The sequence below is a fragment of the Hyla sarda genome, chromosome 1 (assembly GCF_029499605.1).
Source record: "Hyla sarda isolate aHylSar1 chromosome 1, aHylSar1.hap1, whole genome shotgun sequence".
In the NCBI taxonomy this organism is placed as follows: Eukaryota; Metazoa; Chordata; class Amphibia; order Anura; family Hylidae; genus Hyla; species Hyla sarda.
The window spans coordinates 315,895,947-315,909,308 of record NC_079189.1 but is presented as its reverse complement, the minus strand read 5'-3'; the positions used below and the strand labels follow the sequence as shown (position 1 = coordinate 315,909,308).

At 45.8% G+C, this 13,362-nt stretch overlaps 1 protein-coding gene across 1 annotated transcript; it reads left to right on the top strand.

The window, feature by feature from the left end:
- The first annotated feature begins 554 nt into the window (after positions 1–554).
- Positions 555–4,929, top strand: TOMM5 (translocase of outer mitochondrial membrane 5). The gene is made up of 2 exons (XM_056518315.1): positions 555–772; positions 4,596–4,929. The coding sequence occupies exons 1-2, from the start codon at positions 652–654 to the stop codon at positions 4,628–4,630; spliced, it is 156 nt and encodes a 51-aa protein (XP_056374290.1). The 5' UTR covers positions 555–651; the 3' UTR covers positions 4,631–4,929.
- The last annotated feature ends 8,433 nt before the right edge of the window (positions 4,930–13,362 follow it).

The following is a 13,362-nucleotide window of genomic DNA, read 5'->3' as shown; positions in this document are numbered from 1 at the left end:
GCAGAATACTGTACATGTGAATAGACCCTAAATATGGAAATTAATCAAACATAAAGTCACACTTATACTATTGCAGTTCAGTATCAGACCACTAAGGGGAAACAATGGTCCCAATAGAGAGTTGCCCAAAATTCGACCATTCCCCATCACTGACAAGGAGCAGGCTCTTTTGGAGTGCAGAATTTAGCCAAATCGTAATACAGTATTCAGGGTATGACCACTAGGGGGCAAAATGGTACCTTCCAGCGATAGGTAATAAGTCCTTACTGCATTGTTTTCTAACCAGGCTGCCTCCAGCTGTTGCAAAACTACAACTCCCAGCATGCCCGGACAGCCTTTGGCTGTCCGGGCATGCTGGGAGTTGTAGTTTTTCAACAGCTGGAGGCATGCTGATAGGGATGCACTGCGCTTACTGACTACTGTATACAGAAGTCACGCAACCTCCTATAGTGCGCGCTCACGCTGAATACTAAATACGCTCCTCCCATGACGCTCGGCTGCTTGTGACATCATCTCTTACCGCCCGTGGTAGTGTCCCTCGGCGGCTTCCGTATTACGCACAATCCCCGCGTCCTTCAGAGGCGGAGTCTTTTGCCGACCTCCAACATCTTAGTGTTCGTCACTCGTGGAGGAGCTGTCGAGGGTGTCATCATGTTCCGACTGGAAGGTCTTGGGCCAAAAGCTGATCCAGAAGAGATGCGAGCCAAGATGCGGCGAGATGTCATCAGCTCAGTGAGGAACTTCCTTATCTATGTGGCTGTACTGAGAATAAGTAAGTGACAGAGGGCGGCCGCTAATGCCCTGCATATATATATATATATATATATATATATATATATCTGGGATGATGGGACTTCATGTGTCTCACTGACCACAAGGTACCAGGCAGTGATTGTCATGATCTGCCTGGGAACCTGGAAAGAATATGACTTTAAAGGACAAGTATCATGTACCATGGATAGGGGATAAGTTTTAGATCGAGGGGGTCAAAGTGCTGGGGCCCCGCAATCTCCTGTTTAGAGCCCCGGCTTCCTTGTACGGCGGCGCATCACGACCCCCCTCTATATAGTTCTGTGGGAGAGCCCAAGATTGCCAAACGACCCCCCCACAATCTAAAACCTATCCCTATCCTTTGGTTGGGGGATACGTTTTTGTTTTGGTTTTTTTACATGATACTTGTCCTTTAAGGGGCACTCCCAGGGAAATCAAACTTACCTCCTATTTATTGTGATCGGACCCCTGCGATTTCCTGTACGGACCGCCGGCTACTCACCCGGGACAGGTGGATGGGCTTCAGTTGACTGCCCGCTCAGCAAATTACTGGCAGCGCCTGTGTACCCTTTACAGAGAACCTGTGGTCACCCACAAAAATGAGTTGGTACAGCTTTGGGGGACTGCATAGAGCTTTTTAGCCCCTCTGAAGATTGAGGTAATTCGCCAGAGGGGCAGGAACCATGATTACTAGGAATGAACCGAAATTTCGGCCGCTGAAAGTTATCGGCGGAAAATGCCCCTTTTGGCATTTTCAACTGATGCATTTTCGTGCCAAAAATTTTGGGGGCGTGGCCAAAATGACAGGGTGTACAGTTTCGCCCTGGGTTTCTCTACGCCCTAAGTCCTGCCGCGGCTATGATGCGAGTGCAGGAGCTGCGCTTGCATCATAGCCCCTGGGTCCCAGCTGCTTTCAGCAACCAGGGACCTGCTGGTAATGGCAGACATCAGTGCTGATGTCCACCATTAACCCCTCAGATGCTGTGATCATATCAGATCAGTTACAATGGCAGCCGGAGGTCCCCTCACCTGCTACCATCATGGGGTCATGTGATCGCACCATGCAGTCGCCTAATCCGGAGCGAAGCTTCATGTAGTGTTGGGTCGCTGGGCTGCAGCAGGGGCGTGGAGTCCTCGCAGTGTGTGTACTATAAACCGACCCGTGTCTCCTCAGTCAGGGCTGGCGGATGAGCAGCTTCACGTCCGAGTCCAGGGGCAGCTGGCAGCGGCCAGGATAACAGCTGGATGCAGGTTGCGGGGATCTCTGGCAGGGAATGGTTCCAAACCCGACTTGCGGTTCAGCAAAATCAGTTCGTGTGCTGTGATAACTTTTTATTCACTGTAGTATATAATCATACAACAAAAACATGAAAAAAGCACTACTGTGTGGGGTAGAACAGATCAATAAGTATTAGAAATATATAAGATTGCCAGAAATTGGGTATTCATGTGAAAAAAGATGATAAATATATATACACAAATCAATCCCTAGCCACGTGTGCAGAAAAGCCTCTTTGTTAGACTCCAAATAATAATAAACCCAAAGAAAAAAAGGAGCTACTCAGAAATTGTAAGTCAAAATATAAAATATAAACTTTATTTCATAATATTAAAAACATAGTGCAATTTATTAAAAAAGGAGGAATACGGCACAGACAGACGGCATACCTGGGACAATGTCAATAGATGTGCAAATACTGCTAGATCTCATTAAGTTTGTGTATACAATTACTGAGGCAAAGAAGTGCATTGAATGGGTACTTATGCTGGCAATTCAGGCTAAAGTGCAAGTGCAAACAAGATGAGGCCTAAGCATTGATCATGTAGCAACAAATAAATAACATATACATACCACAGTAATATGAAAGAAGTACTGCAAGTCCCAGGATGCCGCCACCCCTGTAGTATATATTATACATGGGTAATCGCCGTTACACAGATAGCTGGGTGCTCAGGACAATGCGTTTTGAGATTCCTCTCCATCACGTCCCCTCGCGAAGAGAGGAATCCCCTCTTGAAACGCATTGTCCTGAGCACCCAGCTTTAAAAAGTTATCACAGCATACCGCATACGTGAACTGATTTTGCATCTCCGGTGGAGCGCTGAAGTGCAAGTCGGGTTTGGGACCAAAACCCCGTGCCTGAGATCCACGCAACCTGCATCCAGCTGTTATCCTGGCCGCTGCCAGCTGTACCGACGATCGGCGGCTCCCGGACCTGGCCGCAACCTACCAAACGCTATTTTCAGTGTTGTGCCTGCATTTTGCACAACTGGCAAAGGTGAGCAGCTTTTTTGTTTCATTACACACACCCTACTGTTAAATGGGCACTGTCATGAAAACCAAAAATTGATATGTTGTAGTACTTAAGTACTACAACATATCTCTAATATAGTTTAATTAAAAAAGTGATTTTAAAACAGTTTAAAATCACTTAAATTTGGCCACTAGGGGTCGCCCTTCTAGTGGCCGAATGCATTCAGCAGTGACGTCACCACTGTATTTCGACTTGTTGAAGCCTGGCAACGAGTCGAAATTCAATCACTGCTGTGCTCGCTCCCGCCTGTCAGACAGGCGGGAGCGAGCGCTTTGGCTCGGGGTCGAGGTAAAGTATTATGTATACTGTTCACCTATACAGTATGCCTCCAGTTTCCCCACTACAACTCCCAGCAAGCCCTGGGAGTTGTAGTGGGAAAGCCTGGAGGGACACTGAATAGGTGAACTGAGGGGGAGTGGGTTGGGGGGGGGGGGGGGATTGCGGGCTGCGCAGCGGGGAGGGGGTACTCTGGGTGAACTAAGGGACAGGGGGAGTGAGTTGAGCGGCGTGACGGGGCCGGGGGGGGGGGGTTGCGGCTGCTCGGAGGGGAGCGGTATGTCAGCCAATAGATGTCAGGGCAAGCTGGGAGTTGCAGTGGGGAAACAGCTGGAGGCACCCTGTATAGGTGGGTGAACTACGGGCGGAAGTGTCGGCCCCAGCAGGCATCAGTGATGTGGTGCCTGCTGGGGAAGTCTGCCTGGTAGTGAGCACGCTACCAGGCAGACAAAAAGCATTTTTAATATGTAAAAAAAATAATAATTAAAAGGCAGGGAGGGGGTTAGGGATAGATGGGTAATAGGCAGGGACAGAAAAAAAAAGTGATGGTGGGAGCTACCCTTTTAAAGTTAAACAGCACTATCTGAGCGCCATCTCTGTCTGTTCTTTCTTTTTGCACACCCTCCTGTACCATCTCCTATCCTATGGATGAGAGAGAGGTCTTATTGGTGGGATAGCCACGTGAATGGGCAGATAGATAACTAATGGAGATAGTGGTCAATTACTTACCTAAGAAAAGAAAGTCTGTCTGCTAGAAACAGCGCCTCTCTTATTTGTGGACTATATCAGGTACTGCAGCAGTAAGACAGCCAATGGGTAAGTCCTTTGCTGTTTTTAAAAGGAAACAATCTTATGTTTTATTGCAGGTTCAGATGTATCTGCCTGAAACCAAAACTGCCTAATTTTGCCCATAACAACCAATCACAGCTCAGCTTTCACGTCTTAACAAGCTGTGATTGGGTATTATAGTAAAATCAGGCAGTTTTGAAGCAGATTGATAAATCTAGGCCAATGTCACCTTCGTGTTTCTGTGTTTTTGATTCAGTGAGTCTCCAAATCCATTATGTTGTGCAGTGTATATGATCAGCAAGCGGAATTTACCTATGCATTGCTGAGGATGCGTGACTGTGTACTTGCTGACATTCACCACGTGGTACATTATGTGGCCAAGAACAAGTTTACATCTTTTTATAATGACCCTTTCCCTAATATTGATTTCTCTTATTTTCATAGCTCCTTTTGTCTTGAAGAAACTTGACAGTATATGAAGAGATTACCATTCCTGGCAGCTGTTACCTCCACTTCACATGAGAACTGAGCCAGTTTCATCTTTTAAACTATGAACTGAGCAAGCTTAACAGAGCTGAGCTGTCATCACTGTGTTTCGAGAAATCGCTTTTCTGTCGTGCATGAAAATGTCACCGGTCTAGACATCACATCAGAATGAATGAGTGATTATTAGTTCTAGTCCCATTGCTCCATTTATTTTATATGTATATTTAGCAGACGGACACATGCAGAGGCCTTACTAGGACTTTTCTTCCCTCAAAATAAATGTTTTCTTTAATTGTTGTTATTATGGTTTATTTGGTTCATTCACAAGTATTGTACCTGGCTCTGAAAAAGAACCAGTCATTTCAATGTTGCCCATACACATTCGATTCTACCAAGACTCATAGAGAGAGGCTATCTGTTTGGGAGTAGACTCTGTTTTCCACAACTTTTTCTTTTCTTTATTATGCGTATCTGTTAGGACATCTTTTGTTGTATACTTTGAGTAGGGTTCTTGCTATTTCCAAAGACTGCTTGTTTTCAGTAAAAAAAAAAAAATGCATTTACAATCGGACACCAAATACCCATACAGTCAGTTTCCCTCCTATCTGAGGGATTGATGCAATTGGAGACTTAGTCATGGCTGTAAATGTTGGCACCCCTGAATTTTTTTCTAGAAAATGAAATATTTCTCACAGAAAAGGATTATAGTAACACATGTTTTTCTATACACATGTTTATTTTCTTTGTGTGTATTAGAATTAAACCAAAAAAAGGAGGAAAAAAAGCAAATTGGACATAATGTCACACCAAACTCCCAAAAATGGGCTGGACAAAATTATTGGCACCCTTAACTTAATATTTGGTTGCACACCCTTTGGAAAAAATAACTGAAATCAGTCGCTTCCTATAACCATCAATAAGCTTCTTACACCCCTCAGCCGGAATGTTGGACCACACTTCCTTTGCAAACTGCTCCACGTCTCTCTTATTGGAAGGGCGGGCACCTTTTCCCAACAGCAATTTTAAGATCTCTCCACAGGTGTTCAATGGGATTTAGATCTGGACACTTCAGAACTCTCCAGCGCTTTGTTGCCATCCATTTCTGGGTGCTTTTTGACTTATGTTTGGGGTCATTGTCTTGCTGGAAGATCTCGGACACAAACCCATCTTTCTGACACTGGGCTGTACAGTGCGACCCAAAATCCGTTGGTAATCCTCAGATTTCATGATGCCTTGCACACATTCAAGGCACCCAGTGCCAGAGGCAGCAAAACAACCACCAAAACCTCCACCATATTTCACTGTAGGTACTGTGTTCTTTCCATTCCATTTTCTGTAAACAGTAGAATGATGTGCTTTACCAAAAAAGCTCTATCTTGGTCTCACCTGTCCTCAAGATGTTTTTCCAGAAGGATTTTGGCTTACTCAAGTTCATTTTGGCAAAATGTGGTCTTGCTTTTTTATGTCTGTGTCAGCAGTGGGGTCCTCCTGGGTCTCCTGCCATAGAATTTCATTTAAATGTCGACGGATAGTTCGTGCTGACTGATGATCCCTGAGCCTGCAGGACAGCTTGAATATCTTTGGAACTTGTTTGGGGCTGCTTATCCACCATCCGGACTATCCTGCGTTGACACCTTTCATCAATTTTTCTCTTCCGTCCACGTCCAAGGAGATTAGCTACAGTGTCATGGGTTGCAAACTTCTTGATAATGTTGCGCACTGTGGACAAAGGCAAATCTAGATCTCTGGAGATGGACTTGTAACCTTAATAGGGCTGCAGCTAACGATTATTTTAATCGATTAGTTGTCGATAATTTTATCGATTAATCGGAAAAAATGTCAAAATGCCAAAAAAAAGGGGTTCAGCTGATTCTACTTGAAAAACTATGTACAATGGCCATATTAAAAGCTTCTAGCATGCGATGTGACCAAACAGCAGCAATTTTATAAATTATTTTTTTTTTTTCGTTTACACTGGTTGGTGTCATTATTAATGATCCTGTGCAAAAACCAGCGTTAATTTGATACTGCCGCATGGGTAACTGTCTGAACTATTTTAAAAAAAATGTTAATGATTCACTAATATTTTAATAGTTCAGACAGTTAGCCACGCGGTAGTATCAAATATGTAAAAGAAAAAAATATTTTACTTTTTTTGTACAGCAATAGGAAAAGGGTGAGCTAATTTTTATTGGGGGATCAGTAAATTTACATTTTTTTTTTTTTATAAATATAGCACTCCTATACACGTGCATGTGCAGACTGCAGACCATTGCTTTTGCAGACCTTTTTAGACAGCAGCCCCCACCCTTGTAGACAGCAGCCCCCACCCTTGTAGACCGCAGCCCCCACCCTTGTAGACAGCAGGGCCCCCCTTTAGCTCGCAGCCCCCACCCTTGTAGACAGCTCACCTGCATCTGTCCTCTGTCGGGGGCGGCCGCTCCGCTGCACAGTTCTCCCGTCCGCATCACGTTGTGCTATGGAGGAGCATGTGACACACGTCACTCTGCTTCCTCGGTAATGTTACACCTGGCGCAGGGGAGGAGGCGGAGTGATGTGTATGTCACATGGTCCTCCATAGGACAACGTGATGTGGACCGGAGAACGGGGTGGCAGCACCCAACAGAGGACAGCTGTAGGTGAGCTGTCTACAAGGGTGGGGGCTGCGGTCTAAAGGGGGGCCCTGCTGCCGCCGCCCGACATGTCCCCAATGCTGCCTAGCGCCTTCGGAAATCTCACCTCGAACTGGCGGTGCTCTGATTGCACTAGGAGCAGGGCAGCGGCGGAGACATGTCGGCATCATTCATTCCGTGCCGCCACTGACGGCAGACAACGAATAGGGCGATTATTCGATAACGGGATTCGTCGACAACGGATCCCGTTATCGATTTTAATTGATTGTTGCAGCCCTAAACCTTAAGATTGTTTTTTCCACAATTTTGGTTCTCAAGACAGTTCTCTTCTCCTTGCTGTTGTCCATGCTTAGTGTGGGACACAGAGACGTACAATGCAAAGACTAAGTGAACTTCTCTCCTTTTTTATCTGCTTTCAGTTGTGATTTTTATATTGCCCACACCTTTTACTTGCCCCCAGGTGAGTTTAAAGGAGCATCACAGGATTGAAACAATCTTATTTTTCCACAATTTTGAAAGGGTGCCAATAATTTTGTCCAGACCATTTTTGGAGTTTGGTGTGACATTGGCCCTCATTTACTTAGAAAATCGGGTTGTAAGTCTATCTTGCTTTCTTACCCAACTGCATTTTTCCCCTGGTATTTATTATTATGTCGCATCCTGTTTGTCGCACTGGGTTTTGTAGGTTTTGGTTTCCAACTCCTCTGAGTTGTCGGGAAAAAATCCACAACAATTCAACAAATTCGGGTTGGAAACCTTTATAAATACGTGGGAAAGCTCAGAAATGTCGGGTTACGCCCCTTTTTCGGGTTTGGGAGAATCCACATCGGGTCCGTCGGGAAAAAATGTTGCATCGTGTAGCAGACTGGCGCACGATGTCTGCGACATGGCGCAGACAAAGATGCGCCAAAAAAACCTGACAAAAGAAGTCGGGTTTAGAATAGTAAATGAGGGCCATTATGTCCAATTTGCTTTTTTTCCTCCCTTTTTTTGTTTAGTTCCAATACACACAAAGGGAATAAACATGTGTTTAGCAAAACATGTGTTACTGCAATCCTTTTCTGTGAGAAACACTTCATTTTCTTGAAAAATTTTAGGGGTGCCAACATTTACGCCCATGACTGTATATATGTTGTAGAGTCTGCAATATGGCTGTGTATAAAATCATACTGGGTTTACTGTGGGTGAACAAGCTGTCAGTCTACTTGGTTATAGTGCAGGTAAACAGCTTTAAAAGCAGGTGTTACTTTAATCACTGTAGTTGTTGCAGCGTTATGGCTGTTTGTTTATTCCTTCCTATTGCACTGCTCTGTGCAATGGAGGCCATATTTACTGCCGGCCCGCCCCCATGATGAATATGCAAATGTCTTCACTCTCCCTAGAATGTGAGAGCGTGCTGGTGCGAGTGGGCGCACTGCTCTCTGAGCAGAGCACAGGCACCTTGCCTTGCTACATCCTGGAAGCAGCAGCAGCAGCACGTGTGCTTAGAGAGCAGAGAGTTCACCTCCGGATGGCTAGTGAAGACATTTGAATATTGATCAATGGAGCAGGATGGGCAGTTAAAGAGGTATTCAAGTGAAACACAATTTTTTTTCATTTCAACTGGCTCTAGAAAGTTAAACAGATTTGTAATTGACTTCTATAAAAAAAATCCTTCCAGTTCTTATCAGCCGCTGAAGTTGAGTTCTTTTCTGTCTGACCACAGTGCTCTCTGCTGACACCTCTGTCTGTCTCAGGAACTGTCCAGAGCAGTATAGGCTTGCTATGGGGATTTTCTTCTGCTCTGGACAGTTCCTGAGACAGACAGAGGTGTCAGCCGAGAGCATTGTTGTCAGACAGAAAATAACTTAAGTTCAGCAGCTGATAAGTACTGTAAGGATTAAGATTTTTTTTAAAAGAAGTAATTTACAAATCTGTTTAATTTACTGGAGCCCGTACATATGAAAAAAAACATTTTCACTGGAATACCCCTTTTAGTATTGAGTAGGCAGGGAAGCTGGGTATGCCGGTGTGAGGTGCAGAACTGCATCCTATGTTTGCCCCTCCCCTCAGCTGTCCGAAGATTTCTGAACATACAGCGAGAGGAGAGGGAGGTAGAGCTGGGAAGGATGCAGCTCTGCACCTCCCTCAGCCCTGTTCACAGTTCCCTCCTCGCACCTCCCTCAGGAGGAGAGGAGGGACGTAGCTTTTCACAGCCCCGTTCCTGGACGTAGATTTTCACAGCCCCCTGGATGTAGATTTTCAGACCCGCTCGCACAGCCCTGCTTCTGGACATAGATTTTCACAGCCCCCTTGACGTCCAGGAGCGAGGGTTTGAAAATCTACGTTCCCTGACATCCTAACCAGTGGCATAGATGAGGTATTCCGCCCCCTGTTGACTGGTTAGGACCGGTGGAAATTTTATTGACAACCTCACAACTAATTTGAATTAGAGCCTCCACCCCCCTTACATATAGGGGGGAGGAACCCAGCCCCTTTGTGTGTTTTTTTCTGTCCTCCAGACAGAGGTTTAGACTGGTGGAGGGTCCTGTTTTTTTGTCTAGACCACTTTTATGCTTATGTTCTTATTGACTTCCTCTGGGGCTCTTATATGTGCCCCTCTATCTATTCTTCTCTTAGTTTCCCTCCTACTGAAGGCATCTGTGTACCTGTTTCTGCAGCATTCTGCTGCTGTGTGGGGAGCGTTCGCTGTTCTCCTGTGCATCTGCACTTTTAAATTTTAAATAAAATGCTGGTGTTACCCCATATTTTTCATTTTCACAAGGGGTAATAGGAGGAAAACAAATTGTAACCCCATTTCTTCTGAGTATGGAAATACCCCATATGTGGATGTAAAGTGCTCTGCGGGCGAACTACAATGCTCAGAAGAGAAGGAGCGCCATTGGGCTTTTGGAGAGGGACTTTGGTTCGAATAGAAGTCGGGGGGCCCTGTGCATTTACAAAGCCCGCCATGGTGCTAGAACAGTGGCCATTTACACCCCACTGGCGTTTGACAGATCTTTGGAACAGTGTGCTGTGCAAATGAAAAATTAAATTTTTCATTTTTACAGACAACTGTTCAAAGAATCTGTCAGACACCTGTGGGGTGTAAATGCTCACTGCACCCCTTATTACATTCTGTGAGGGGTGTAGTTTCCAAAATGGGGTCACGTGGGTATTTTTTTATTTTTTTTGCATTCATGTCAGCATTGCTGTAACTATCAGCCACCTCTGTGCGAATCACCAATTTAGGCCTCAAATGTACATGGCGCGCTCTCACTCCTGAGCCATGTAGTTCGTCCGCAGAGCATTTGATGTCCACATAGGAGGTATTTCCACACTCGTTAGAAATTTTGGGGGTATTTTTCTCCTTTTACCTCTTGAGAAAATGAAAAATATGGGGCAACACCAGCATGTTAGTGTAAAATGTTTTATTTTTTTACACTAACATGCTGGTGTAGCCCCCAACTTTACCTTTTCATAAGGGGTAAAAGGAGAAAAAGCTCCCCAAAATTTGTAACACAATTTCTCCCGAGTACGGAAATACCCCGTATGTGGCACTAAACTGTTGCCTTGAAATACGACAGGGCTCTGAAGGGAGAGAGTCCCAATGCGCATTTGAGGCCTAAATGAGGAATTTGCAATAGGGGCGGACCCGGATACAAGGATGGGGCTTGTCTCCACCAAAACCCTACAGCAGTATTTCCCAAACAGGGTACCTCCAGCTGTTGCAAGACTCCCAGCCTGTCAGGACAGTCTGTGGCTGTCCGTCAATACTAGGAGTTGTTGTTTTGCAACAGCTGGAGTCTCCGTTTAGGAAACACTACTGTATGAGACGTTTTTCATTTTTATTGGGGGGGGGGGGGAAGACGTGTAAGGGTGAGTATATAGTGTTTTACTTTTTATTATTTGTTAGTGTTGTGTAGTTTTTTTTCAGCGTACAATCACGCGGGCGGGGGTTCACATTGAGTTTTCTGCTGGAAGTTTGAGCTGCGGCGGAAAATTTCCCTCAGCTCAAACTTGTAGAAAGAAACCCACTGTAAACCCGCCCGTGTGAATGTACCCTGTCATTCACATGGCGGGGTGCCCCAAACCTTCAGCTGTGGCAAAACTTCAACTCCCAGAATGCCCTGACAGACCATACATGCTGGGAGTTGTAGTTTTGCAAAAGTTGTAGGCGCACTGGTGGGGAACCACTAAGTTAAGAAACCTACTCTAGCTCAGTGATTCCAACCCATGTACCTCCAGCTGTTGCAAAACTACCACTCTCACTCTCAGCATGTACGGTCTGTCAGTGCATTCAGGGAGTTGTAGTTTTGCGACAGCTGGAGGCACGCGGTTGGAATCACTGAGTTAGGAAATATACTCTAGCTCAGTGTTTCCCAACCAGTGTGCCTACAGCTGTTGCAAAACTACAATTCCCAGCATGCCCAGACAGTCAGGGATACTAGGCGTGTAGTTCTGCAATATCTGGCCCTTCAGATGTTGCAGAACTACAACTCCCAGCATGCCTGGACAGTCTGGGCATGCTAGGAGTTGTAGTTATGCAATAACTGGGGAAGAACAGTTTGGAGACTGCTAAGTAGTGGTCTCCAAACTGTAGCCCTCCAGATGTTGCAAAACTACAACTCCAAGCATGCCCACACTGTCTAGGCATGCTGGGAGTTGTAGTTCTGCAACATATGAAGGGCCAGATATTGCAGAACTACACGCCCAGAATCCCTGACTGTCTGGGCATGCTGGGAATTGTAGTTTTGCAACATCTGGAGGGCTAAAGTTTGGAGACCACCGTATAGGGGTCTCCAAACTGTGCCACTTCAGATGTTACAAAACTACAACACCCAGCATGCCCAGACAGTCAGTGCATGCTGTGAGTTGTAGTTTTGCAACATCTGGAGGACCACAGTTTAGAGACCACTGTCTGGGCATGCTGGGAGTTGTAGTTTTGCAACTTTTAGGAGGCCCAGTGAAGATCACTTACCGGCGATCTTCACTGCAGACTCCTCCACCGCCACGCTGTTCCATGTTGCCACCGCCTGTCCGGTAAGCCGACCATGCTCCCCCGTCACCGCACGTGTTCGCTCCCCCCCCCCCCCGCTCTGCCCAGACTTCGATCGGTGGGCAGAGCAGGGGAAATTAACTCTAACCCCCAACTGCCATTGGTGGTCGTACTGACCGACCAATGGCAGGGAATAGGAGGAGGTGGCAACACTGCCACCTCGCTCCTACCCTTTAGGATGGTCTGAGCTGTCTCTGTAAGCTGCGATCATTCTTATTTTCCGGGGGATCGGGTCACCAGTGACCCAAGTGGCCCGGAATCGCCGCAAATCGCCAGTCTGAATTGACCGACGACATGGGGGGTCTCAGGACCCCCCTAGGCATTGCCACAGGATGCCTGCTGATAGATATCAGCAGTCATTCCGGGCTGATCACCACCCGCCCTCCGTCCTTAAGTACCGGGACTCGAGGGTGTATCCATGCGCCCTCCATCCCCAACAGGTTAAAGGGATCCTGTAATCAGTTTTATACCCATTTCTTTAATCTTTCAGAGGCCTTTAAAAAAAAAAAAAAAGATTGGTTGCTATGGGCAACTCAGCAACTTTTCCTCTGGACAAATTTTGATAAATCTCCCTCAAGGAGCATAATATTGGTGCAGGCAGTGCGATACGACACACTATCATTTACTCTGAATCCTGGGTAACTGTTCATGAGGGCGGGTCCCAGCAGCTGATTCCTCCCCTACAAATGGTGAGTGATGCATCTCTCCATATCTGTGTAAACGGAGGGTCCTCACTCGTTGCCGGTAGAGTGGAGAGTAACCACCAGGACCTGTCCCAATGACAAGTTACCCAGATCCCATTGGCATCACTGTTTATTTGTTTGGGGGAATAAGCCTAGAAAAGCCCATTAGTCAAATTGGACTTTGAATTTGCAGGGGTTAATTCTTGCAGCAAATTCAATGCAAAATGGACCCTGATTCTGGGCAGTGTGGATCCACTGACTGAATTTAGCAAGGAAAATTGAAACTAGATAGTTTAAGGCTATGCTTACACACAGAATTCGTCCATCTTAGAGCATTATACCGGATGTTTTACAGCTCAGAATATAGCTGA

Bases quoted from the DNA above. Each gene is read 5' to 3' on its own strand.
- TOMM5 (XM_056518315.1), top strand. From the start codon at position 652: ATGTTCCGACTGGAAGGTCTTGGGCCAAAAGCTGATCCAGAAGAGATG. The intron at 773-4,595 runs GTAAGTGACAGA...TTATTTTCATAG, and splicing joins TGTGGCTGTACTGAGAATAA to CTCCTTTTGTCTTGAAGAAA.